The sequence below is a fragment of the Eurytemora carolleeae genome, unplaced genomic scaffold (genome assembly GCF_000591075.1).
Source record: "Eurytemora carolleeae unplaced genomic scaffold, Eaff_2.0 scaffold963, whole genome shotgun sequence".
In the NCBI taxonomy this organism is placed as follows: Eukaryota; Metazoa; Arthropoda; class Copepoda; order Calanoida; family Temoridae; genus Eurytemora; species Eurytemora carolleeae.
The window spans coordinates 91,027-118,049 of record NW_019396853.1 but is presented as its reverse complement, the minus strand read 5'-3'; the positions used below and the strand labels follow the sequence as shown (position 1 = coordinate 118,049).

The window sequence follows — 27,023 nt, the reverse complement described above, 5'->3', positions numbered from 1 at the left end:
GTTTCTCAAGTCTGATTTTTGAATAAAAACTTTAACCATTTTTGCAGTTAACGTCGCTGGCATGAAAACTGCAAATGTTTCTTTGATAATTCTATGAAATGTTTCTTTGAAATGGGATTTGAAATTAGATACTAAATACTTTCTCGACTTTGAATCTCATTCTTTGTTTTCTATTAATAAATTGAAAAATCAGACTAGTTTAGGCAGTTGCTAAGCGGGTGCATGGAAAAACTAGACTAGTCCACTGCCCCGGCTTGTTTTCGTCTCTCCCTGACTGTCGCGGTGTGAAGAGGTACTAAACGCGCTCCAAATAATGTTGAAAGCACTTCAAATTTGTTTTAATGAAAATGGTTTATTATAGTTTGTATACAAAAGTGAACTGCAAGTCTGCACTGTATTGTAATTGAGATCTATGGTTCAATAGTGAAAGATATATATATTAAGTGTTCTTCTAGCTCTTACCTTCTCTTCCCTACCTACCTTTCTACCTCTTACCTTCTCTTCCCTACCTACCTTTCTACCTCTTACCATCTCTTCCCTACCTACCTTTCTACCTCTTACCTTCTTTCTACACATCTTTCTACCCTCTTACCTTCTCTTCCCTACCTACCTTTCTACCTCTTACCTTCTCTTCCCTACCTACCTTTCTATCTCTTACCTTTTCTTCCCTACATACCTTTCTACCGCTTACCTTCTCTTCCCTACATACCTTTCTACCTCTTACCTTCTCTTCCCTACATACCTTTCTACCTCTTACCTTCTTTCTACACATCTTCCTACCCTCTTACCTTCCCTTCCCTACCTACTTTTCTACTCTTAAACCTTCCCTTCCCTACTTTCCTTTCCACCCTCTTACCTTCTCTTCCCTACCTATATGTCTACCCTCTTACCTTCTCTTCCCTACCTATCTTTCTGCCCTCTTACCTTCTTTTTCTTACCCACTTTTCTACCCTCAAACCTTCTCTTCCCTATATAACCTTTTCTTTTCTACCTACCTTTCTACCCTTCTACTTTATCTTACTTGTCTACCTCAAACCTTTTCTTCCCTACTTACTTTTCTACTCTTCTACTTTATCTTTCCTACCTTCTACCCTCTTGGGGAAAGGGGGAGGAGCAAAGATTTTCTACGATAAATCCTATTTGCACGCCTTGAGTTCTCTAAATTTGTACTCCGTATTTAATCCAGGTATTATGGACGGGATTGTGAACGTTCTCCAGGATGTGCTGAGAGGGTCCAACAGCTCCGATAAGGACCTGGGAGAAGAGGTCTTTGACCATGACGAGTTCTTTCATCAACAGGTTGGTTTCATACTCATACAGTGGATTATTAAACCTGTAGATTACAAAGACGACCGTTAGCCTCAATGATTTTAAATAGTCCAATGAACATAAACTAGGGCAATTGTGCAATGCACACAGACCCATTTCACCTAATAAAACGATTTTCAAGCTACTGGGAAGAGTATTTGCTTGTTAACAACATCAAATACACATAAGATTGCTTTTAGGTCGTTTTCCTATTTGAAAGTTTTATGATGCCCACTCACACCAGGCTGCAAAAATGCTAAGTTTAAATAATTATCCCATAGGGTCTGATAACGGGGGGTACTTCTAAAACTGGTTCCAGGTAACTCCCCAGCTATCTAGCTCACCAAAATCAGAAAACTTTTCGTCTCAAACAATATTGCTTGATTGATTAGAATCTTATTTTTCTCAAAAATATGTCATGCTAACAGTCATATCTCCAGTTCCAAGCAAACTATAGAAAAAATTTTTTTTTTATAAAATTCTCAAATCAAAGTAAAAAATTCTTCTTTTTATACCTCTAGGATGTAACTTGAGTACTGATGGCTTTATAATGGCGTAAAGTATTTTCTTTGAAATATTTTAATTAACAGATTTTGTAACACAACTCCGGTAGCTCTAACATGCTTAATTTTAAACAAGAACATATTTTGTAACACAACTCCGGTAGCTCTAACATGCTTAATTTTAAACAAGAACATATTTTGTTTCACAACTCCGGTAGCTCTAACATGCTTAATTTTAAACAAGAACATATTTTGTTTCACAACTCCGGTAGCTCTNTTGCTTGAAACTGGAGATATGACTGTTAGCACTGCAAATTTTGGAGAAAAATATGATTTCAATCAATTAATCATATTGATTGAGAAGATAAGTTTTTAGATTTTGGTGAGATAGCTGGGGAGTTTCCTGGGACCACTTAGAAGCAACCCCCCGTTGTCAGAACCTATAGGATAATTATTTTAACTTAAAATTTGTGCAGCCTGATGCAATTATTTAGATAGAAAGTTAGATCAAATACTTGAAAATGAACTGATCACCTGCATTAAAATAAACAGTTTCTAATTTATATATCTTTGCAAACTGATGTTGTATATACCTTTAAGATATTACAAACTATGATCCCTGCTAAATCAAACAATAAAACTTGGTTCTATCAAAGGTTCAAGCTTCAGGTTGCAAAGATATAGGAATCAGAGCTGTGGTGAGTACAGAGTAACCAATTTCTATTCTAATCCTTTATCTTTGCAACATGATGTTGTAAAGCTTTGATATTTCCAACACTATGTATTTGATATATCAGAATTCAAAGTTTGAAATATCAAAGGTCAGAGGTTAGATGTTGTAAAGATTTAAGCATTAGAAAACAATGTTTTGAGGCAAGTAATCAGTTCCTTTAGAAAGAAAATGTACTTTAAACTTTGTTGAAAAAGACGAAATTAAGAATACATGGATAAATCTAAATAATAAAATGAATTATATTTATTGCCAAAGGGAATATTTATTTATTCACTTTGATTGATTGCAAGCTCCAGTGTTATTATTTTTAATATGAATAGTAATTGAAGAACGTTTCCGATAGCAAATTGATAACAGACAAAATATACGGATTCAAATCTTAAAAAAGGGATTAATTGATTTATAATGTTGTAGAACAAAGACGAGGTCCCCGTGAGTGAGTTCTATGTTTGTAAGAAGATCCTCTACACTACCATTGGAGTCTCCAGTGTTAAGGTTTGTCAAAGAACAGATTTTAAAAGTTGTCTTTAAATTTTTTTATTAAACGCCCCACCCCCCCGCCTGTTAAAGGTTAAAGGACTTAGAGGTCAAATCTGTTTTCCCTTGAAACCTTTATCTGATCAATAATGTGCAAGATATTGTCGTTTTTCTAGAGGCTTAAAATTGTTTAATTTTGATATTTACTATGTTTTTTTCCTTGCAATATAATCTCCGCAAGTCACTTTTGAATAGAAAAATTAGTTTTTTAAAATTAGAATTATTGATTTCTAATTCACACTTGATGAGACAAAGATTACCTTTGCTAATCGAGCTTTCAATCAAAATAATTTTGTATTTTTGGCATACAAATGTTTTACCCTCTGTATTATGACCTCGTACAACTTTTTAAAACGATTCAACATTTAAAGTTTTCTGTTATGTCTCAAAACTCTAATTTAGAGCTACTAGCCTTAGAGGGCGCTTCGCGCCCATCTTCTAAATTAATTGTGAACATGTTCTCTTTGTGTACATCGTAAAACAAAACAAAAATAATTCGCGGATTTTCACAAAAAATTTCGTGGATTTAACAAAATTTTCAAAAATTTAATGAAGGTCGAATTTTAATGGAGACAAATATTTGAAATTTTGATCATTCATAAACCTTCCCTGTGGTCACGTGATGTCCCACAAAAAATTTGGGCCCGATCGGTTCAGCCGTTTTGACGTTTATTGGATACAAACAAACAGACAGACAGACAAACAGACAGAAAAGCCAAATTTATATTTAGATAGTGAGAACCAGAAAACTCTGGAGGAAGACGACTTGTAGACTCAAGTTATGACTTTAAATAGTCCATTAGTCCAATGAACATGGACACCGCAATTGTGAAATTTAACAGACACATTTCACCTAATAAGTGATTAAAAAAGTCAGTAGGAAAATTATGTGCTTTGTAACAACATCAAGTATACTTTACTATTGCTTTAATGTCGTCTTCCTATTTAAGAGTTTTTTTTAGTTTTTACTATATGCATGATCCAATATGACGATTACCTCGACAATTCCTTGAACTCTTCCTGATGAAGGTGTTTGATGTTTGTCTCCTGGTCCCTGCTATCCTCTTCCTACTTCTCCTTATCTATACTTCCCCCCGGAGCAGACAGAAGCTAAGTGGAGCTCCAGCATTCGTCGTCTTCCTTCAGTTTATCACCCTTGCGTCTACAGGTACTTATCTTCCTTCAGACTATCAACCCTTGCGTCTACAGGTACTTATCTTCCTTCAGTTTATCACCCTTGCGTCTACAGTTACTTATCTTACTTCAGTTTATCAACCTTGCGTCTACAGGTACTCATCTTCCTTTAGTTTATCACCCTTGCGTCTACAGGTACTCATCTTCCTTCAGTTTATCACCCTTGCGTCTACAGGTACTCATCTTCCTTCAGTTTATCACCCTTGCGTCTACAGGTACTCATCTTCCTTCAGTTTATCACCCTTGCGTCTACAGGTACTCATCTTCCTGCAGTTTATCACCCTTGCGTCTACTGGTACTCATCTTCCTGCAGTTTATCAACATTGCGTCTACAGGTACTCATCTTCATTTAGTTTATCAATTTAAAATGACTCTTCATCTATATGTGAAGTTTGATTGGGATCTCCTTGTTTTTTCATTCTAAAAATTGATTTTTTGAAATTGTTGATTTTCTATAAAAGTGTTTTGAGATATTATGTTGCAGAGATATTAAATCAAAATCTAACCCTTTTCAAGATAGAACAACTATTATATCTTTCTCGTTGTTACCAAAATAAGGTTTAAATGGTACCGTTGTGAATTACAGATGCCAATCTATGATTATTTACAGTCACTTGAAATATATCTACAGTTCCTTTTATGATTATGAAAAATATTAATTTGTCGATCATTTTTTGCCGTCTATTTAGTCAGACTTCATTGATTAAAAAAAAATTTTAGATTAAAATCTCAAAAATCTAGAAGAAAAAATGTTCAAACATTTTCAAAATAAAAAAGTATTTCTTGAAATTTAATTTTTCTGAAAAATGTTTGAAAATAATAAAATTTGTATTTAGCCATCTGTCTGGGTAGAGCTCTTCTCCTTATCATGGTTCCAGCTCACAAGGATTCATCCAATACCCTGGATAAGGTTGGGTTTAATCATTATCAAGGATTCATCCAAAACCCTGGATAAGGTTGGGTTTAATCAGTATCAAGGATTCATCCAATACCATGGATAAGGTTGGGTTTAATTATTATCTAGGATTCATCCAATACCCTGGATAAGGTTGGGTTTAATAATTATCAAGGATTCATCCAATACTCTGGATAAGGTTGGGTTTAATCATTATCAAGGATTCATCCAAAACCCTGGATAAGGTCGGGTTTAATCATTATCAAGGACTCATCCAATACCATGGATAAGGTCGGGTTTAATCATTATCAAGGATTCATCCAATACCATGGATAAGGGCGGGTTTAATCAGTATCAAGGATTCATCCAATACCATGGATAAGGTTGGGTTTAATCATTATCAAGGATTCATCCTATACCCTGGATAAGGTTGGGTTTAATCATTATCAAGGATTCATCCAATACTCTGGATAAGGTTGGGTTTAATCATTATCAAGGATTCATCCAAAACCCTGAAAAAGGTCGGGTTTAATTATCAACGATTCATCAATAACTCTGGATAAGAATGGGTTTGATCATTATCAAGGATTCGTTTAAGGCTCTACATAAGGTTGGGTTTAATCATTATGAAGGATTCATCCAATACCCTGGATAAGGTTGAGTTTACTATCAAGGATTCACCCAATACCCTGGATAAGGTTGAGTTTACTATCAAGGATTCATCCAATACCGTGGATAAGGTTGAGTTTACTATCAAGGATTTACCCAATACACTGGATAAGGTTGAGTTTACTATCAAGGATTCATCCAATACCCTGGATAAGGTTGAGTTTACTATCAAGGATTCACCCAATACCCTGGATAAGGTTGAGTTTGACTATCAAGGATTCACCCAATACCCTGGATAAGGTTGGATTAAAATTTCAAGGATCCACCCAATAAGGTTGAGTTTTCTATCAAGGATTCATTCAATTCCCTGGATAAGGTTGGGCTTTAGCATTATCAAGGATTTATTCAAACATGTGAGTTGTTTAGCTGAGTTTTTAGGGTTAACCTATGAAAAAAAAAATAATTGATTTTATTCTCAGGTATCCTGGACTTTAACAAGATCTTCTTTACTCTGCCTTGAGCTGACCGCTATCCTTAATCTTATGTTCGCCAGCCTTCCCAGCTCTAGGTACAGAACTAAATTATAAGGTTCACTTTTCTGGTTTCAATTTCCTTCTCCTGGTTTACCTTTTTACGCGAGGTTTAGATTTCTCTTTCAGTTATTTTTCAAATTCAATTCACTTCATTGGTGTAGTGTTTTTTGCAAGGTTCGATTTCCTTTTCAAGGGTTAGTTTCTTTCTGTAGGTTTAGTTTCCTTCTCCAGGTTAGTTTAATCTGTCCGTATTCTGTTACCAAGTTTAGTTTCCTTTTCCGGGTCCTTCTCTGGGTTTAGTTTCCTTCTCCGGGCTTAGTTTCCTTCTCCGGGTTTAGTTTCCTTCTCCGGGTTTAGTTTCCTTCTTCGGGTTTAGTTTCCTTCTCCGGGTTTAATTTCCTTCTTCGGGTTTAGTTTCACTTTCCAGATTTAGTTTCTTCATCCAGGTTTAGATTTAGTTTCCTTATCCGGGTTAAAGTGTCTTTCTCCAGGTTTGGTTTCCTTCTTCGGGTTTAATTTATTTCTCAAGGTTTAGTTCCCTTCTCCGGGTTAGAGTTCTTTCTCTAGGTTTAGTTGTTCAGTTTTCTGCTCCGGGTTAAGTTCTTTCTCCAGAATTAGTTTCCTTTTCCAAGTTTAGTTTCATTCTCTTGGTTTAGTTTCATTCTCCAGGTTTAGTTTCATTCTCTATAGGTTTAGTTTCCTGATCAAGGTTTAGTTTCTTGCTCTAGGTTTGGTTTCCTTATCAAGGTTTAGTTTCCTTCTCTATAGGTTTAGTTTTATTCTCAGGTTTCGTTTTATTCTCAGGTTTCGTTTCTTCATTGAATTTGGCTTTATTCTCCAGGTTTTTTTCCTCTTCGGGTTTATTTTCCTTCTCCATGTTAATTTCCTTCTTTAGGGTTAGTTTCCTTTTACTGGTTTAGTTTGATTCTCTAGTTTTAATTTCATTCTCCAGGTTGAGTTTACTTTTCTAGGTTTAGTTTCCTTGTCTGGATTTAGTTCCTTCTTTAGGTTTAGTATCCTTCTCCGGGTTTAGTTTCCTTGTCCAGGTTTAGTTCCTTCTTCAGGTTTAGTATCCTTCTCCGGGTTTAGTTTCCTTGTCCGGGTTTAGTTTCCTTCTCCGGGTTTAGTTTCCTTCTCCGGGTTTAGATTCCTTCTTCAGGTTTTGTTTCCTTCTTCAGGTTTAGTTTCCATCTCCGGGTTTAGTTTCCTTCTTCAGGTTTAGTTTCCTTCTTCAGGTTTAGTTCCTTCTTCAGGTTTAGTTTCCTTCTCCGGGTTTAGTTTCCTTCTCCGGGTTTAGTTTCCTTCTCCGGGTTTAGTTTCCTTATTCAGGTTTAGTTTCCTTCTTCAGGTTTAGTTCCTTCTCCGGGTTTAGTTTCCTTCTCCGGGTTAAGTTTCCCATACCAAATTTAATTTCCAATTCAATGTTAACTCCAGGTTTAGTGATTCCTTCTCTAGTTTTAATTTCATTCTTCAAGTTGAGTTTACTTTTCTAGAATTAGTTTCCTTCTCTAGGTATAGTTTCATTCTTAGGTCAAGTTTTATTCTCGAGGTTTAGTTTTTTATGTGGGTTTGGATTTATTTTCAAGGATCCTCCGTCTTTATCTTGTAAGTCCAAACATTTTTAACTCTAACATTTTTTTCCAGGAACTCTCGGCGCTTGTTGTTCGGAGTTGTTTTGGTCTCCATCGCTTTCTTTATCATTACTCTTCTCATAGAACTAGGTAAACTATTGATATGATAGTTATTTCTATCTTGTTCTTTATCATTACTCTTCTCATAGAACTAGGTATAAACTATTGATATGATACATAATTCTATCTTCTCATTGAACTAGGTAAATTATTTATATGATACATAATTCTATCGTTTTCTTTATCATTACTCTTCTCATAGAACTACATAGGTAAACTATTGATATGGTAGTTAATTCTATCGTGTTTTTTTACAGTTACTCTTCTCATAGAACTAGGTAAACTATTGATACGATATAATATCATATAATTCTATCGGAAGTTTAAAAGTGCGAGAGAAAAAATCAAGATAGTGCTTGTAACTGTAACTGAAGAAAACAAACCCATTTTATGGCAAAGGAGAAAAAAAAATTTAGTTTTTTTTCGTTTTGTATTTATATATTAACCTATACACCATACGAAAACTTGATTTTTATCCCAGTGGCGGAACTGTATATACTATAAGTACGTATTTTTCCTTTGTTCTAATTCATCCGAGAGATTAATGGTCTTTTTCAGAATATCTTTTACCTTAAAAGTTCTTTAAAATATCGTTAAACAAAAGAAAAATTAAAAAAAAATATTTTTGATAAATCAGGAGTTCCCTCCGCCGCTTTCCACGTGTTCGGACTTGGGTACTACCTGTATGCCGAAGGGGGCGGACTCTATACTGCCATCATCGCCGGTACCCTCGCCGTTCTCAACACAATCGTTATTCTTGTTAGGTAATGATAATGATAAATTGATAATGATAATGATAATGATAATGATAACGATAACGATAACGATAACGATAACGATAACGATAACGATAACGATAACGATAACGATAATGATAATAATGATAATAATAGTAATAATAATAAAAAATTAATAATAATAATACTAATCTATAATCTAATCTAGACTAAGGCAGCATAAATCAAGTCCTGGAAGATCTAAGGCTCTAATCTATAGTTCTATTCTACTCGGATTAAACTCATCTCGAGCTCTAGGTGGTGTTGTACTATTGACTGGGATGAAGGTGAAGATGATTATTTAAAATCCAATAAAGGATTCTAATTTTCCAATCTCTGAATTTTTACAACCTGGTGATGGAAACCTTTGATATTTCATACTCTGACTATTTGAGCTTACAGAAGAGTTAGAACCAGAGTACTGTGAAATAGAAAGACGACCGTAAAGCGATTCTTAATTGCATTTGACGTTGTTACCATTGAAACAGTTTTATCAGTAACTTATTAAATCTCTTTTAAATGAAATTGGTTTGTTTGTACTGCACAATTACTGTGCCTCATGCTCATTGGAGATTTATAACTTGAGTCTATAAGTCGTCTTCTTATTCGAGAGGTTTCTGGTTCTCACTGTTCTATATTTTGAAAAATCGAAAGATATAAGGATCAGACAATTAGAGTTTACTCCTTTATGAGTGATCCCTCGGTTCAAAATTCAGATCAAATGCATAATTAATGGCCGATAAGTATTTAAATACCTAACAAAATATGCACTTATTGATTTTTTAATCAAAATTTTTTAGGGAGGAATCTGCTTGACAAGCCTGACCTTGTACCTTCACACTGTTCTGGTGGGTCCCCTTGTGTTCCTATTCATCTTGTCCCCCTACCTCAGGCATGGACAGGGGCATTCACTTCTACACTACTCAACACAAGTTAACGAAGAGTGGACAGATGAAGATGTGAGTAATTCTAGGAAAACACAAATCTTTGCAATATTTGGCTTTTTGGTTGTTTTGTCCGATCATAACTCATGAACCATTGGCCGATTTGCCTCAAATTTGAGTTGGCTACTCGGTTGAACTGCGGAAATGTTCTTAGCTTGGTTTAAAAATTCTGAGTTGAGTGGGTTGATTATTTTAGACAATGTGAAGTTTCATGCCATAGCTGGGTTCCCCAACTAATGTAAAATAAATACATCTTTTGAAAACGTCCAAAATGTTTATTTACATATTCAAATTGAAACAACCATAATAAATAATAAAAGCATTAAAAATGTCAAAAATGGAAAGAAAAATATAAATAATTCACTTTAAATATGTTGAACTAAGAAATGTTTTTATTTTATTTTGTTTAGATTTCCTGTGAGGAGAAGTCTGGTTCTGGGATCCTGAGAAACGAAAACCACGAGCAGAGCGAGTACACAGACCCCGAGCTATTAGGAGAGAACGAGGACGACTACTAGATCCTTCAAGTCGAGATTATATTCCTTGATCAACGACACTTCCATCAAGTCTCTAGATAATTATCGTTGATGATTCAATCTGATCAACGACACTATCCGTTTTCCCTGAAATAAGATCCGTATATATTATATTAGTTTCTTGACTATTCCTCTCATAAATCATATGAACCATGTTCAGAGGAAACCCTTCCTTGCCTTTATATTCCATCTTCAAATATCCAGTGCTGGATGTGTCCGCACAAATTTCTCAGCTTTATAAAACTATTCCTTTTTTTGAAAAAGGTCGTATAAAGGCTTGACTTGAGGAGAAAACCATGGTTTACTTAACTGGTTTTCTCGTGTGAACTCTCAGAATTGTTTTGTTTTTAAATGATTTTGGTCCATTGTCATGAACTTAAACAATTTTTTCTTATATCAGCCCTCTAACACACCAGTGCTCATCAGCCCTAGTTTCATCTTAATTCTGTATTTAAATGAAACAAAAACAAAAATATAGGTTTTAAAAAAACGAGAAAAAGAGCATTTAACACTAAATATAATTCATACAGTTAAATATTGTAGAGATCTTGTTGCATTATAAACCGTTAGAAAATATATTGTAAAATTACAAAAAAAACTGTTTTTTTTATCATGAATTCTGATTTAATAATATAAGAATATGTTGTATCTTAAAACATGTTTTTGAATATGTCAAATAAGAGATTTGATTATGCAGACCATATGCTTCAGTTTTAAAAACGGTATTTATGGGAGTTTTCACAAATATTTGTAGATCTCCATTCTCCATCTCTCTTTTTAAGTTATAATGAAAGGGTTTTCAATTTCGATTTTAATAGAAAATACATATTAAAATTCGATTTTCATGAATAAAAAATTTTCAAATGTAGATCACCGAAATCTGTGTTTACTATGTGATTGTTTGGGTAAATCAAATAAAGAAAATGAGTTAAAAGTGAGCAATTACCAACGTAAATAAGACAATTTCACATACAGGCAGGGGTGACGGGGACATTCGCCACCCCCTGACAGATTCAGAGAGGGGCGTAGCCCCTCCCTGAGATTTCGAGGCAAAAAATGTTCCCAATTTTATAAATCGTATGTGTTTTTCAATTTCAAGCTTTTTTTTTGTTTAATGGAAATCTTGACTTTCTTTTCTTCAGTTTAATTTAAAAATCACCGACAACAAGTAAATGTTATTGTTAACGATAAATTCAGAATTAGAAATTTGTAAGACACTAGACTTAAGTTATAATATTGTTCATATCTAGTAATGTTCCATAATAAATACCCATTTATCAAAATTGTAATATTTGGTCCTAATTTTGATGCATTTAAGTATAACTAGTAATTTCTTTTTGTTTTTAAATTGCTAATGTTCCTATTATTGTTCCTGTTCCTAATACTGTGTCCGACCCAACTTAAATCCCTGTCCTAATCCAATATTTTTGTTCCTAGGTCCTGAACAATCTTTTTATTGTTCCTAAATCCCTGTCTTAATCCATTATTTTTGTTCCTAATTCCTGAACAATCTTTTAATTGTTCCTAAATTCCTGTCCTAATCCTTTATTTTTGTTCCTAATTCCTGAACAATCTTTTAATTGTTCCTAAATTCCTGTTCTAATCCGTTAATTTTGTTCCTTAAAGTTAAAAAATCTAGTTTTTTAGTCTTTACTCTTTATACATTAATTTTGACTCTTTGAGTCAAAAAAAATTTCGCCTGCGGCACGATTTGTTGTTCCTAAAAAATTTTGCCCCCCCCCCCTTACTTAAATCCTGTATCCGCCCCTGCTGATACAGGGTGTCCCACGAAACATGACAGTTAGTGAAAAGTTTAGAATGTCTTTTTCCATTATTTGTTCAGTTGTTTGATACCAAAGATCAATGAAAATATTATATGGGAGTCATGTTATATTAAAATTGATTTCAAAGTAAAATATAATTAGGCAAAAGATTTGTTTAACTAAAAATAACTATTTATTAAATGTCATGTTTCGTGGGACACCCTGTATCTTCTTACGCGTTTATGTAATAAATGTTAAATATATATAATACACATTAGAAGGTCCATGCAGATACGGTTTTATATGGTTTTATTATAAAATACCTATAATTGGAGGCTTTGATTTACAGGAGCGGCCAATATATTAGCACAACTGCACCCCCTTCTTATAATAGCTATTGGACAGAGCGATGACTGAGCATCCCCCCCGGCCCCCTCTTAGGGGGCTGGGGGACAGTCGCCCCCCCCTGACAGATTCAGGGAGGGGTGTAGCCCCCCTGAATTTGGAATAGCTTCTCAATAGCATGCTTAAGGGAAAGAAACCCTATAGTGCAAAACAGGAAAAATATCTGTCATAATAAACATATATAATTTGTGTGAAAAGTAAAAAATCTAGTGTTTAAGTCTGTAGTGATTAATTTTGACTCTTTTTGAGTCTTTTAAGTCAAAATTTTTTTTTTTCCTATTTATGAATTTTTTGTTCCTAAAAAATCTTGCCCCCCCCCCCTCACTTAAATCTTGTATCCGCCCCTGGAGTATATGTTTAATAAATTATTTTACTTATCCTATGCCTCGTGCCCCCCCTTCCCCCTCCCCCACATAGGCCTCCGTATTATATCATGTATTTTCTATTTTATCATGTTAAAATGTTACAATTATTGACGCAAAATTCAAAATCTACGACGACCTTTCCGTTCCCGCTTAAAATATGAAATAATGGCTGTCCAAGGGCGCGGACAGGTTTCCCTCCTTCAATGTGATTGGTTGGAGGGAAAATTCGCGAGTGCTGATTGGTAAGATTAAATAGACGCAACTGACGTCAGGTGAAATCCTGTTTATGGCGAAACTTTGCAAGCAATGGACTAAAACAACATATTGACTCTGTAGAATAAGAATTATCTCGTTAGTGGAGGATTTTGATCCTCACTGTTCCCTAAGTGACCTTACAGACCACCGTCCACCATGTTTTACGCGCATTTTGTCCTGGCCAAGAAGGGGCCTTTGGCTAGGATTTGGCTTGCAGCACATTGGGACAAAAAGTTGACAAAAGCTCATGTTTATGAAACAAATATAGAGCAGTCCGTTGATGGAATTATGCAACCTAAAGTGAAAATGGCTCTACGAACCAGTGGACATTTGCTTCTAGGAGTTGTCCGAATTCATTCCCGCAAAGCCAAGTATCTTCTGGCAGACTGCAATGAGGCATTTGTCAAGATCAAGATGGCTTTCAGACCTGGTATGGTTGATCTCCCTGAGGATAAAAGAGAGGCTGCTATCAATGCTATCACTCTACCTGACGTGTTTCATGATTTTGACACAGATATCCCTGATCTAGATGATATGGATATCCATCAGCAATTTGCGATGAACCAGACCAGAGCTGAGGAGATCACTATGAGGGAGGATTACGGTAATATTACTCTGTCCACTGGTGATGATGGATTTGGAGATTCAATTGATCTTGCTCCGCCTGAGATGATGAGAGATTCGTCTCACATGGGTCATTTCGGAGATGAAATGAGCTTAGAGACGACCTTGTCGAAAGAGAGAGAGATTTCAGGACGGGATTCTCTTCGAGAGCATGATTTAGCAGGACCCAGTACATCAGGTTCCCGGCTTGATGCTCCGATCCATGATGATGGGTTTGGTGGAGTCGGTCCTGTCAATGATTATCTCTCCGGGGGATTGTTTGAAGAAGAATCCCTGTTTGAAGTTCAACCTCAGATAGAATCTGAACACTATGTCCCTGCTCCCAGCACTATTGGAGATGATGATTTTGGTGGAGCTCCTAGTCCTATGCATAGTGATGGCTCTAGACCTGGTTCTCCCCTAGAGGAGGTGCCGGATATCCCCGCCCCCCAGCTAGATGCTACTCCTGTACCTGCTACCCCTACTCCCTCCAGTCCAACCCATAGTATCCAATCTACAGTTTATGCTAACCATGATACAACTACTCTTCTCCACAATGAAGAAGAAAGTTTTGCCCTGGCCCCTGTCGAAGCTAGTGCTCTGAAAGGAGAAAGAAGAAAGCGAAAGAGAAAGCTGATTGTCGATGATATAAAAGCTATTACCGGTGAGGGTATGAAAGGACAGCTAAGTGACAGCGCTGATATAGTGACTACCCTGGATATTGCTCCACCAACTAAAAGACTGATGCACTGGAAGGAGACTGGAGGAGTAGATGAACTCTTTAATCTACCATCTAGAAATCTTGGACCAAAACTTCTATTGGAAAATTTCAAGAAATGTTTGAAAATGAAGGGTTCGCAAAATGAAGAATTTCATGCACGGGATGAAGAAAGATTAAACCTAGAGTATAACGGAGCAGATGGAGATCATCCAATCCAGAAGAAAGCTTCTAAGGAGCGTGTTCCCAAGAGGAAGAGGCATGATTCTGAATCTGTGTATGCCAAGAGGCAACTAGACTTAGCACGTCAACAAGAAGAATTTGCCCGTAGTCGAGAGTTAGCTAGGCAACCTGATGTATCCCTTCCGCAACCTGAGGAAATGAGGTCGGAGCTGGTTATGCAACAACAAATAAATGTTTCTCTACAGAGTCTCGGTGGTTTGATGACTCCGGGAAGACTGGATACCCCCGCACATTCCATAGGTTTCCCAACTCCGGTTCATCATCAGGAGTTCCAACAAGATCAATCAGGACTCTTCGGAGCCACAGCTGATCTTCAACCTCCAGCAGATCTTACTCCGGCTCAGCAAACGACCTTCACGGAGCAATGGGTGAACCAGGTTGCACCGGAGATGATGTCTCCTCAGTACGCTGAGCAAGACGACCACCAGGACGCACATTCAGATGCCGGGGACGATTTTCAAGATGCTCCGGACGACGAGGAGGAGGTTGAGGACGAGAGACCAGAGGAGGACTCTGAGATGCAGGAGGACGAAACCATAGAACAGTTTGAGGATCGAATTCTAAACAAGAGAGCTGCGCAGATGCATCGGAACCTGGAGAAAAGGTTTGCAGGGGAGGAGGAGATAGATTTGAAATCTATGCTGAACCGGAACCTGAGAAAGCAGGCTGCTCAGAAGTTTTACTCCGTCCTGGTTCTCCAGAAGGTGATGGCGGTTCGTGCCTCTCAGGGTTCGGATTCTTACGGCCAGATTACGATCACTCAAGGACCAAAATTTGCCTCTGCGATTAAATTACTGTAAAAATGCGGGACCTGAATATATACATTGAGTTGTAGCATATCAATTAGTTATTTGTTTCTAATCTTGAAAAGTACAATTTGTAAATATAAAGTTAATTTATCAATAAGTCAAAATATATAAAAAGTTTGTTTAATTTTGTCACATTTACTTGAGTTATAGAGAGAACTTTAAATTGTTTAAGAGTTATTGTAATTCGAAATCAAAGTTAAATACAAAACTGTATTCTAAGAAAAATATCTGTGTTTAAATAAAAAACTATTGAAAAAAACCATTTCTTTATACTGAAGAATTAAGTTCTTAATGTTTTTTGGCTTTCAATTGATTTGCTTAAAATTTATGACTTTAATCGTGTCCTTTTTTTCTACTGGTCTGGTTTTGTTAATTACGCTAAATTTGAAGCATTTTTTCGATTAGTTAGATTGCGTCAAAAATCAGGGGTGTATATTTTTAAGTTTTCCTCTTAGCGTTTTAAATCCTTTATTTTCAACAATTCAGAGACAAAAGTTTTTAACATTTTTATTTTGCTAGTAAACTATTTTTGGAAGAATGATTTGTCAAGAAAATATCCACAATTTTAAAACAGCGAATTTGTAGAAAGTAAAAAAGTAGTTGAACTAGGTACGGACGATTAAAGTACTCGTTTAGTATGTGTTAAATCCGGCCTCTTGCTGTTACGAATATATATTTAATTCTTAACGTGGCATGTCTGATTCACAAGGTTACCCTTCAACGCTTTGTCAGATCAAGATTGAATGAGATGTCAGCATGTCCATGTTTAACCCAAAAGAATGATAATGTCCAATTATGTGGTTTCTCTACGAAAATTACTCACACATTTTCTCTGTAGATCAGTTTTCAAGTGAGAAAAACGACAATATCAATCACATTATTTATGAGATTAAGCTTTAAATAGTACCATGTGACTCGGACTTGTCCCTCTTAATAAATGAAATTACGACGACAGTATGTATTTGGTAAAACAAATGATTTTAAATCGTGTCTTTTTATCTTCAATTACCTCAATTTGTGGGTCTTCTTCCCAGATCTAGTGGGCGCTGTATTTATTGCCCCCCCTCCTCGTATACGCCATTGATGACTTTAGTTACTTAAAAATTTTAATTCCTACAAATATTTGCATTGTAGTAAGGTTTCAAATGTCGTCTTAGGTTTTGACTTGAATTCGAGTAAGTAATCTTAGACATCCAATAAACAATATTTTTTACGTATATTGTGAAAATGTTTTAATTGTAAGGAGTAAGTTGGAGCAGTAAAAAGTTTAGCGAATTTTTACAATAACTTTAAAATTTTCTATAATTTAATAATTAAGACGATATTCGTGTACAGCATTCAAACAGGAACGCAAAATTTAGTTTTGTTTACCCCAGAGCCCGTAACTGTAAGTTTTTGTACGTGGGGAGGGGGGCACATAGATGGGGTTTCTCCAGGTTTAGGATGCATTGGTTAATCCTCCCGGTTTAGGATGGGTTTCCTCCAGATAAGGATTGGGTTTCCTCCAGATAAGGATGGGTTTCCTCCAGGTTTAGAATGGGGTTTCTCCATGCTTAAAATTGTTTATCCAGGTTCAGAATGGGTTTCCTCTAGGATTAGGATGGGTTTCCTACAGGGTTAGAATGAGTTTTCTTCAGGTTAGGGATGGGTTTACTCCGGGTTTTGAATGAGTTTCCTCCAGGTTAAGGATGGGTTTCATCCAGGTTAAGGATAGAATTTCTTAAGGTTTAGGATGGGTTTCCTTCAGGTTAAGGATGGATTTCCTACGGGATTAGGATAGGATTCCTCCAAGTTTAGGATGGAATTTCTCCAGGTTAAGGATTGGTTTCCTCCAGGTTTAGAATGGAATTCCTTCAGGTTTAGGATGGAATTCCTTAGGTTTAGGATGGGTTTTCTCTAGGTAAAGGATTGGTTTCCTCCAGGTTTAGAATGGAATTCCTTCAGGGTTAGGATGGGTTTCCTCTAGGGCTAGGACGGGTTTCCTACAGGTTTAGGATTGGTTTCCTCCAGGCTTAGAATGGGTTTCCTCCCGGTTTAGGATGAAATTCCTTCAGGTTTTAGATGGGATTTCTCAAGGTTTATGATTGGTTTCCTCAAGGTTTAGGATGGATTTCTTTCCGGATTAGGATGGATGTTCTCCAGATATTGAATGGGTTTTATCCTGGTTTAGAATAGGTTTCCTCTGGGCGTAGAATATGTTTCCTTCTATAGTTTAGGATGTTTTTCGTTCTAGGTTAGGTTTCTCTAGGTTTAGGATGGGACCTGCCCCCCCCCCCTCCTCCAATGTTTATGGACATATCTCAAAAAGTTTTTTTTTTATTTTCCTGTAGAATTATAATAAAGTGGTAAATATCCGTTAATTTCATGATGGCATAAAATTGTACCAACTGCTATCATAAATGGGGTGGAAGGATGCAAACGATGAGTCATAATACGAATAACAAAAATGAATGCGGCAAATTATCTAAAGGAGTGAAGACGACCTTCTAATTGTCCCTCAACTGTCGTGTTTTCCCGAGGGCGACTTTTCTAGTCCCAAATGAAACTTTCCAAATGTGCAATTTCTCAAGCGGCATCTTCCCAAAGGTTTTGTATACAAGGACATTCAAAAGACTAAATCTATATTTGGACATTCTTCCGGATTTCAGCAGCTCTTTAGAAGGTCAATGATAAAAAAGCAGATAATTAAAAAGTAATAATTTTATCCTAGTTTTTTTTTCACAGAAAACCTACGGCAAGGTCGTTGTTTAAAGTATGAATGTCGTCTTATAAATCGTCCATTTATTATGCATTCTTTGTTATTTATAGATTATAAAAAGTCGAAAACTTTTTGGTTTTGTTATTCAAATGTAATTCCTTTATAAAAAGGTGTTGTTTTGGTTTGCAAAAATTTCATTGAATCCCGCTAATCTAAATACACACAAATGCAGGTCAATATCAAATCTGCAGCTCGTTACAAAGGAATGTCATCTACTCTCTGGGTTCTCATTGAATCCCGCGTTCTTTTCCATTGGTTTAATTGAATAATTATATGGCCGGAGCTGTTAAAAACGGTTCCTGCCTATTTTATTGCTATTTAATTAGTTTTCCAATAACTGTATTTAAAGAAACCTGAGCTGAAAACTTTAGAATGTGATATCCTTAATCCCGATCTGTTAATTAATCTGGATATTAAATTCATGAGGAAAACAAGCAATATTTAATCTGGAGATTAAGAAAAAGAGTGGATCAAGCATTAATCCGGATATCCACCATTCTAAAGTTCCCAGCTCTGATTATAAATGGAGGCGGAAACATAACTGCCAAATTAATTTGGTTTTTAACCTTTTAAACTTATATCTTATTATTCAATATGTATTCAAAAACCTTGCATCGTCTCTTCAAAATGAACATGCTTACAATCTTTCAAGGCAAACTTTAAAGGGACTGTAAGCGTAATTTCAAGGTACCTTCAATTTAAAGAGGTACTTACCGATTAACAACGGTACTGTTTGAACTTACCGTGGATGACGTCACATGCATTCTTTGAAAATCTCGAATTCTGTCCCAGACTTCCCAGACACCGACACGGTTTGCAAAAATTCGAATGTGATTAATTATATTCTGCCACTTTTAGAAAGTAAATAATAATATTTCTTTAATATAAAACAGCTTACAAATAAAGTGTTCAACAATTACCAGCGTTTCTGTAGATAAATAATGACAAATTCTGTCATCCTTGATCAGACCAAGGTATAAAGGTTTCCGTTTTGAATTATGAATTCTCCTCTATAAATGAAAGGTATACTTACAGTCCATTTAAGTGAGAAGAGCCTATTCAAGTTTAGTTGAGATACAGGGTGTCCCACGAAACATGACAGTTGGTGAATAGTTTCCATAATTAGTTAAGTTGTTTGGTATTAAAGAGAATGATAAAAAATATTGTATTCCAATTTTATTATTGTAAAATTGATTTCAAAGTAAAATATATTTGATAAAAAGATGTTTTTAACGAAATGACATGCAAAAAAAGTCTTTAATATCCAATATAATATATTGAAGAAGACATTCTAAACTATTCAACAACTGTCTGTTTCGTGGGACACCCTGTAGATCCCCTAGGCTGATCCTTATTAAGATACATCCCTATTTAAAAGAAAACATACTTTTAACTCTTGAATAAGAAAGATACGATTTAAGCTTGAACAGGAAGTTACATATAAAGGGTGAGTCAAAAGAAGTGTTATTTGCGCCTGGTGCAAAATGTTTTTTGAAAATTTGTATTTGTGTAAATTAATTATTTTTATCGAAATCAAAAATTTTTAAAAAATTGAATCACAGAAATTTCGCAAAATTGTAAGAAAAAATTCGCAATTTTCAGTTCTGGTTTAATTTTTACGAAAAATTTGTTTTTTTTTCAATGGTTCTTAAGGTTTCAACTGAACAGCGCATATTTAATACTTTAGAATATACTAAGAAGAAAGGAACTAGAAAATTTAAATAACATTTCCTTAAAATTACACCAGAACTAAAAATTGCGAATTTTCTTATTACAATTCTGCGAAATTTCTGTGATTCAATCGTTTTTATAATTTTAGATTTCGATAGAAATAATTTGTATACACATTTTTGCTTTTCTGAACTTTTGATTTAATTTGAGAGAAAAAAATGTTCCTGGAGTTTTTGTGGGCCATTGGAATACCAAAAAAGTTACAAATTAGCAAAAAATATTTTAAAAATACCATTTGGGAGAGTTGCACAAAAAAAGGTACAATTTTGCACCAGACGCACCAGTCACACTTTTTTTGACTCACCCTGTAGTTATACATCCTGTTAGTTCTTTATGTTCACAATCCGATTTTCCAATAAAAGAAGACGACATTACACATTTGTTAAAGGCACATTATGGTTTATTTATAAAGCTTGAGATCTGAACATTTAAATATACAAAAATATTGCAAATTGAATTGCACTGACAAGATATCACACTGTAAAATGTACACACGGTGCAGAATGTACATAACTATTATAATTGTACATAATTAATAGGACTGTACATGTGGTAAGATATACTCTATATGATGTGAGAGGGAATGAAGTGGTGTGTTCCCTAAGTACGGAGAACTGGATGAAAAGGAGGAATGAGAACTCGGAGTAAAGATGGATGGATGGGATAAATTTGAAGAGTAAGGATTGGATGAGGGCAGGGTGTAAGTGTTGGATGTGGACGGAGTGGAGGTTTGGGTTTGATGGTTTGAGGTTAGATTGGATGGATGAGAATACTGTTCCGTGTACCAGGAGTCATTGTTAGGTTTATACTCCGCACTAAGATTAGAACTGAGAGGTTTGTACTCCGAACTTGGATTAGAACTAAGCGATTTATACTCCGTACTAGAGTTGGAGCTGAGAGATGAGGGTCCAGCCGGAACCTTGATCGGAATTGTAGTATTTTGAATGGTTGGAGGAGACGTAGCTCGGGAATCATCACTGTCATACGCCATCGATACCGCATCTTTTCCATGTATCTTTAGATGCTTACGGAGAGAGGACGGATGGGTGTAGGTTTTATCACATCCTTTAACTCTGCAGTAGTAGGGTTTATCCGTGGTATGAACATGCATATGTTTCTTTCTATCACTGGAGTTTGCAAATCTTCTGTCACAACCTTCAATCTCACACTCAAACGGTTTCTCGCCTGAAACAACGAGAAATAAGTATGAATCAAGGATTGATCAAAGTTTAATGTATTTCTAATGAGATTAAACAGCGTTGGATTCATTTCAAACCTAGAACAACATTCTTTAGATGAAGAAAACAAGGTTTAAGGCACGCGGACTCATTTGCTCAGGAATTCAAGGTTCCAAGTTATGAGGAGGAGGGTTGTGACTCCGTATACGAAGAAATAGATATAGGAAAATTCCAGGTTGGACCCCTGGAGTCAATATCACCCTACCACCCTCCTTCTCCTATCAAAACTATATCCAGGGGATGGGGGGTGGGAAGCTTAAGCACTGCGTCAAATTGGGGGGTGGGGGTAGAGGGGGAGTTTGGTATTTTTACTGGACACAGTAATGTGTATTCTAAACAGGTAGGAAGAGTTAAAAGAGGGGGGGGGTCCAAGGAGGTGGAAGGTAGGAGGGGACCCCTTTAAACCCCGTAATTAACCCGAACTAACCCTCAATCAGTGTCTCCCACTACTGTCACAAACTGCCAAAGAATAATGTATGTAATACTATAATTGTAAACCTGAACCTACACTTTCCAACACTACGAGTTTAACTAAACAAAATATAAGGGGGGGGGGAGATATATATTTATATATTGTTTTAAAGAAATGCAGGCAGAAGGTTAGGTTAGAGGTTAGAAGAGGTGAAAATTTGGAAAAAGAGAATAGAAAATAAGAAAAATGCGGTAGAAGAGTTATAGCGGGAGTAAGTAATAAGGAGGTGTGGAAAAATTAGTAAAGGAGAAGGAGAGAAAAAATAGAGAAGAGATGGAAGGGATGGAAGGGATGGAAGGGATGGAAGGGATGGAAGGATTAGAGAAGAGAAAGGAAGGATACAGAGAGGAAAACTGAGCTAGAAAAGAAGAGAAGGAGATAAGTGCAAGAAAGGACAGTTAGAACGGAGAAGAAAGAATGTCAGGGAAGACAGGGAAGGGAAGGAAGGAGACGAAAAGAAGAGAAGATAGAAAGGAAATGAAAGCAGGGAACAACAGAAGGAGAAGAGAAGAGAGAAGGAACACTAGGAGAGAAGGGGGGAAGAAGTATAGGATGGTTAAACCTAAACCATGGGAGAGGGGGGAGGGGAGCTAAGCTATGTTAAAAGGTTGTGTACGGTATAATTAAAGTTTATGCTTGAAAAACAATGAGTAAGGTTAGAGGTCCATCATTACTTACTGCAGGGACCTAGGGTCGGAGATGGGGGGTTAAAAAGTCAACCATAATTTCGGAACAAGGAACTTATATTGTCTTCGGATGCCTTGTTAAAACTGTCTGAGGAAGGATGGAAAATAAAGAGGAAGAGATCGTAAAGAATGGAAGAGAGCGGGGAAACGAAGGAAAATAAAGAGGAAGAGATCGTAAAGAATGGAAGAGAGCGGGGAAACGAAGTAAAATAAAGAGGAAGATATCGTAAAGAATGGAAGAGAGCGGGGAAACGAAGGAAAATAAAGAGGAAGATATCGTAAAGAATGGAAGAAAGCGGGGAAACGAAGAAAGATAAAGAGGAAGATATCGTAAAGAATGGAAGAGAGCGGGGAAACAAAGGAAAATAAAGAGGAAGAGATCGCAAAGAATGGAAGAGAGCGGGGAAACGAAGGAAAAGGAGAATTGTAAAAAAATGACTATAAATGATGAAGTATAGGGGTGGGGGGGGATATGTGATTAGAGAGGGGTATCTCTAGTATTGCTGATCTATTGTAAGAATTAAGTATTGAAGATTTGAATAAAGGTCTAATATACAGCTTATATACTTCAGGCAGTTTCATGCCGCTGCATTTATAACCTGTCCTGTACCTCACTGCTTGCTTGCTTGCCGCTAAATAATATTGGCGGGAATATGAATTATCAAGCCAATTATTTTTTCCATCGTTTGCCTTTGTTTTAGTTTAATCCTTATATTTTCTAAAACCTTGATTGAAAATATGATATAATATTTTTTATATCAAATTAATATTCTTATTTCAAATTAAACTTCGCTAATATATTTTATTTTTTATTTTATTCTTTTCCTTTTCTTGCGCTTATTCTAATAATTTGCTGTCTCCAACCTTTTAAAAGTTCTTACATTCAAGCCCCCCCCCCCTCCTCCCGTTTAAGAATTAACGTGTGACAGATACCAGATATTAGGCCAAGTTGTTATTGAATCCCTGCGTGTTGTAAACAGATAGAAAGATTGTGGAAGTCTTGTATAAATACGCAATAAAGGACATCTTTATTCTCAGACAAGTTCTGACATAGTCAAGATATCAAATTTTAACATTTTGAAATCAGATAACTTTTCGAATTTAACTTTCTTAAATTACCTGTATGTATTCTCTTGTGTATCTTCAAGTTCTCAGATCTTGCGAATACTTTTCCGCATCCAGGGAAAGGACAAGGAAAGGGTTTCTCTCCTGTATGAACTCTAACATGGTTTACAAGTTTATACTTGGCTTTAAACGGTTTCTTTTCTCTGGAGCATTCCTCCCAGTAGCAAGCATGATCAGAGTTCTCCGGACCTCCGACATGGCCCACAGTCAGATGGTTCACGATATCATGGAGAGAGTAGAAAACCCGTCCGCAGCGCTCCTTCTTCTCTTGGTCTATCCAAAGACAGTTCATCTCCTGTTTGACCGGCTGGCGCATATATCTGTAGTATGGAGACATGTAACCATATCCCATATTACTGTAATTATAAGTTGAAGCTCCCATATCGTGTAAACTAAACGGATCATGTCCAGTAGCTGCAGCATGTAAACTAGAGGAGAACATGGAGTAGGACGGGTCGGAGCGAAAGAGAAGATCTCTGGCAGCATAACCTGCTCCGGGTACAGGAACGGAGTAGGGCTGTTGATAGCTTGAAAAGGGTTCGATTTTTAATTGGTCTGACACAACCATGTTTACTCTAGGAACTTAATACAGCAGGGGTATGATCAGAATGAAGACTAAGGGTAAACTGACCACTGGAGAATATTGTGGAATGTTGGAAGCCCCGCTGAGAGAGCTCTGAACCTAGCTACCAACTCTCCAATCATAACAAACAGTCACAATTTTACTTAATTATTTATGAACCAGCAAACACCCTAACTTTGGATTTTTTCTAGAATATATCTAAGATATTCTTATGACACGGTTTAGTTGACAAATGACGTTAAACTGAGGCTGAACTGTAAGATTCTCGCTAGGAGTTGGAAGATTAGGTTGAAAAGGACTCTATCCTTCCGACCAATGGTATTCTCTCCGCCCGGGTTGCCTGAGAATGATTTAGTTCCTAGCGGCACCACTAGATGGTGTACCAATACAGTTTCCAGAATACTTAGATTCCTGTTATTGGGTCTCATGCTGGGACTGTCACGCTGCCAGCATATTTATGCATAAATGGTTTGTGGTGTATACTGTAGAGGGTCGGGAAACTGTAGATCTATACCTGCATACTTGCAAACATTACAGATACGGGTTCCACAAGTGCATCAAATATGCAATCTAGGCGCATATATTACATATTGAATAAAAACAGTCCAGATGGTTTTCAAAATACTAGACATTAAACACATTTGAGAAGGGAGAGTTTTCAGAATACGATGCAATGAAAACAAACTTTTTATTCTGCATCGTCAAAAAGCATTTATTTTCCATAACAAGAGAGCATTTATGTGATTTTCAAAGAGAAAAGATTTTTGGGAAATATGTAATTTACTACATACATCCTCATCTTTGTCGTTCACCTTTAATATTTTAAACTATATTATTATTATTATAAAGATTTATTCACACACAAATATATAAATACATATATAAATGGTGTAGTTTAAATTTGTTTGAATAAATTTTTGAAAATACAGGTTTCCAAAAAGAAAAGAAAAAAATATGCAAAATTATGCACAAATAGACAACATTGACCATGGCTCATTACATAACATATTTATCCTGCTATATAATTATAGGTAAGAAAGTTAGAGTTTGTTGCGAGTAATACGTTCCTCTCACAAAATATTTAAATCTAAAATTAAACAAACATTTATATTTAGTTTTTAAAGTGCCACTCAAAAAAACCATGTATAAGCACATTTTTTTGCTAATTCCAATTTACGCCAATAATTACATTTTCATGGAAAAACATAAGAAGAAAAATACTAATTGTTTTTTGTGCATCAGAGGAAGAGTAGAAAAGTCCTCAAACGTGGTTACCAACATGCATGGCAAAATAGAAAAATAATCCAGACTAATTTTTAATATATTTACTGATTAAAAAGTTTATGCAACAAAGTTTCAAATAACTACAAATGCAGTAAAAAAATTGTTTTAGACAAAAAGAACAAAAAGCTTAAGTTTCTCTTTGAAACGATGGGAGGAATGATTTCATCAAAAGTTAAAAATTTAACGTGATTATATAATTTTTACAGATTTTTCAACAATGACAAAAAGTAATTGTCATTTATTGTTTTGCAATAAGAGAGTCATTGAAAAGAAAAACCGAAATTTTAAAAAATTTAGTTTGCATAAACTCTCACTTCCAAAACTATATAATTAAATTTTTCTGAGCACAAGATAAACAGAAAACCTGGAGGGATAATTAATTAGGTTAAATAGTTTAGATATTAGTGGCTCTTGTAGTATTGATGGGTCAGAGGATACCTATAATTTTACCAAAGTTGTTATAAACTAGGTGAGAGGATACCTATAATTTTACCAAGGTTGTTATAAACTAGGTGAGAGGATTCCTATAATTTTACCAAGGTTGTTATAAACTAGGTGAAAAAGTTTAAAATGAGCATAGATGTTGTTTTGGTTTTCCAAGATTTTTCCATGCGTAATAAAAGAAATAAATTAGTAAAATAACGAAAAGCTCAAATTGACAAAAAAGTCGATTGTGAACAATCTATTTGAGCAATCAAAACGATATTTTCCAACCTATTTTCTAATCACATTGGTATGGGTTGTGGTTGGGGCTAAAGTAATTATACATAAATCATCTCTGAGTTTAAATCCAGATGTTGAGAAACTATCCAACCCAACCTGTACTCTATAATTATAAGATTAAATTTAACCCTGCACCTTCCCCTCTCCCCACCCCAACTTTAAACACTCTTAACCATAGCCCACTGCCCCTCCTCCAACTACCCCCCACCAAACCCCAGCTAACCCCCCTTACGCCTGAAGATTTACAAACCCCTGGAACTCAGATCGTCCCCTAGCACCATCCTTACTACCCCCCCCCACAATTCGCCCCGCCTCTCCCCGCCTATTCTGCCCCGTGCTTAGTGAACTCTATTGTCCCCTTGAGACCGTTTATACTCCTTCCACCCCCACCCCCTTTAAACCCTATCACCCCCTCCTGCCTCCATATTTTTATGAACCCTGGTATTTAGTGTCACACACCCCTCCCACATATTTAGCAGTTTTTATAATTATAATGATAAAAATAAAAATAAATTTAATTTGTAAAGAACAATAATTTTTGAGTTTGTTAAAGGAATTCTAGAATATATATGTTTGTAGAATTGAGTTTTTGCCACAAACTCTGATTTTTTCATCCCTATATCTTTTCAACTAGATGTCGTAGACCTTTGATATTTCAGGCTATGAATTCTTTTAGATCAAATAGTCTAAGTTGAAATATCTAAGGTTCACGCCATGAGGTTGCAAAGATATAGGGGTTCAAGAAAATTAACTTTGTGGCAGCAAAAACTCAATTCCTTTTATCCAAAGATTTTTTTATTTTTTTTATTTGTGTGAAGAACTGAATAAAAATTTAAATATTAAAAAACAAGATTAAGACGAAAAAGAAATGTTGAAACGCATAAAAAAAATTCCGTTTGTTTGTAATTTTTTTAACCTGTTATCTTCCAATAATTTTAGGGTCCTTGTGAGATTAAACATAAGATGGAGAGGTGAGAGAAATAATTCTTGAAAATTAGCTCCG

At 35.7% G+C, this 27,023-nt stretch overlaps 3 protein-coding genes across 4 annotated transcripts; 2 read left to right on the top strand and 1 right to left on the bottom strand.

Annotated features, from left to right (window-relative positions):
* Nucleotides 1–241: 241 nt before the first annotated feature.
* LOC111709417 (transmembrane protein adipocyte-associated 1 homolog) lies at nucleotides 242–10,414 on the top strand. 2 transcript variants are annotated; one of them, XM_023483078.1, is made up of 11 exons: nucleotides 242–293; nucleotides 1,191–1,299; nucleotides 2,959–3,039; nucleotides 4,111–4,249; nucleotides 5,112–5,185; nucleotides 6,259–6,347; nucleotides 7,957–8,033; nucleotides 8,641–8,767; nucleotides 8,949–9,066; nucleotides 9,580–9,738; nucleotides 10,134–10,414. In XM_023483078.1, the coding sequence occupies exons 2-11, from the start codon at nucleotides 1,192–1,194 to the stop codon at nucleotides 10,239–10,241; spliced, it is 1,080 nt and encodes a 359-aa protein (XP_023338846.1). In that variant the 5' UTR covers nucleotides 242–293; nucleotide 1,191; the 3' UTR covers nucleotides 10,242–10,414. The 2 variants fall into 2 exon arrangements, with proteins under 2 accessions (XP_023338846.1, XP_023338847.1); XM_023483079.1 differs by having other exon boundaries at nucleotides 257–292; nucleotides 1,187–1,299.
* Nucleotides 10,415–13,047: 2,633 nt separating this feature from the next.
* LOC111709416 (double-strand-break repair protein rad21 homolog) lies at nucleotides 13,048–15,544 on the top strand. The gene has a single exon (XM_023483077.1). The coding sequence runs from the start codon at nucleotides 13,204–13,206 to the stop codon at nucleotides 15,409–15,411; it is 2,208 nt and encodes a 735-aa protein (XP_023338845.1). The 5' UTR covers nucleotides 13,048–13,203; the 3' UTR covers nucleotides 15,412–15,544.
* A 4,749-nt stretch (nucleotides 15,545–20,293) lies between these two features.
* On the bottom strand, nucleotides 20,294–24,282 carry LOC111709418 (zinc finger protein ZIC 4). Its single transcript, XM_023483080.1, has 2 exons — nucleotides 23,425–24,282; nucleotides 20,294–21,094 (listed from the first exon to the last, which is right to left on the bottom strand). Exons 1-2 carry the CDS (start codon nucleotides 23,996–23,998, stop codon nucleotides 20,442–20,444), a joined length of 1,227 nt encoding a protein of 408 aa, XP_023338848.1. The 5' UTR covers nucleotides 23,999–24,282; the 3' UTR covers nucleotides 20,294–20,441.
* Between the last annotated feature and the right edge of the window lie 2,741 nt (nucleotides 24,283–27,023).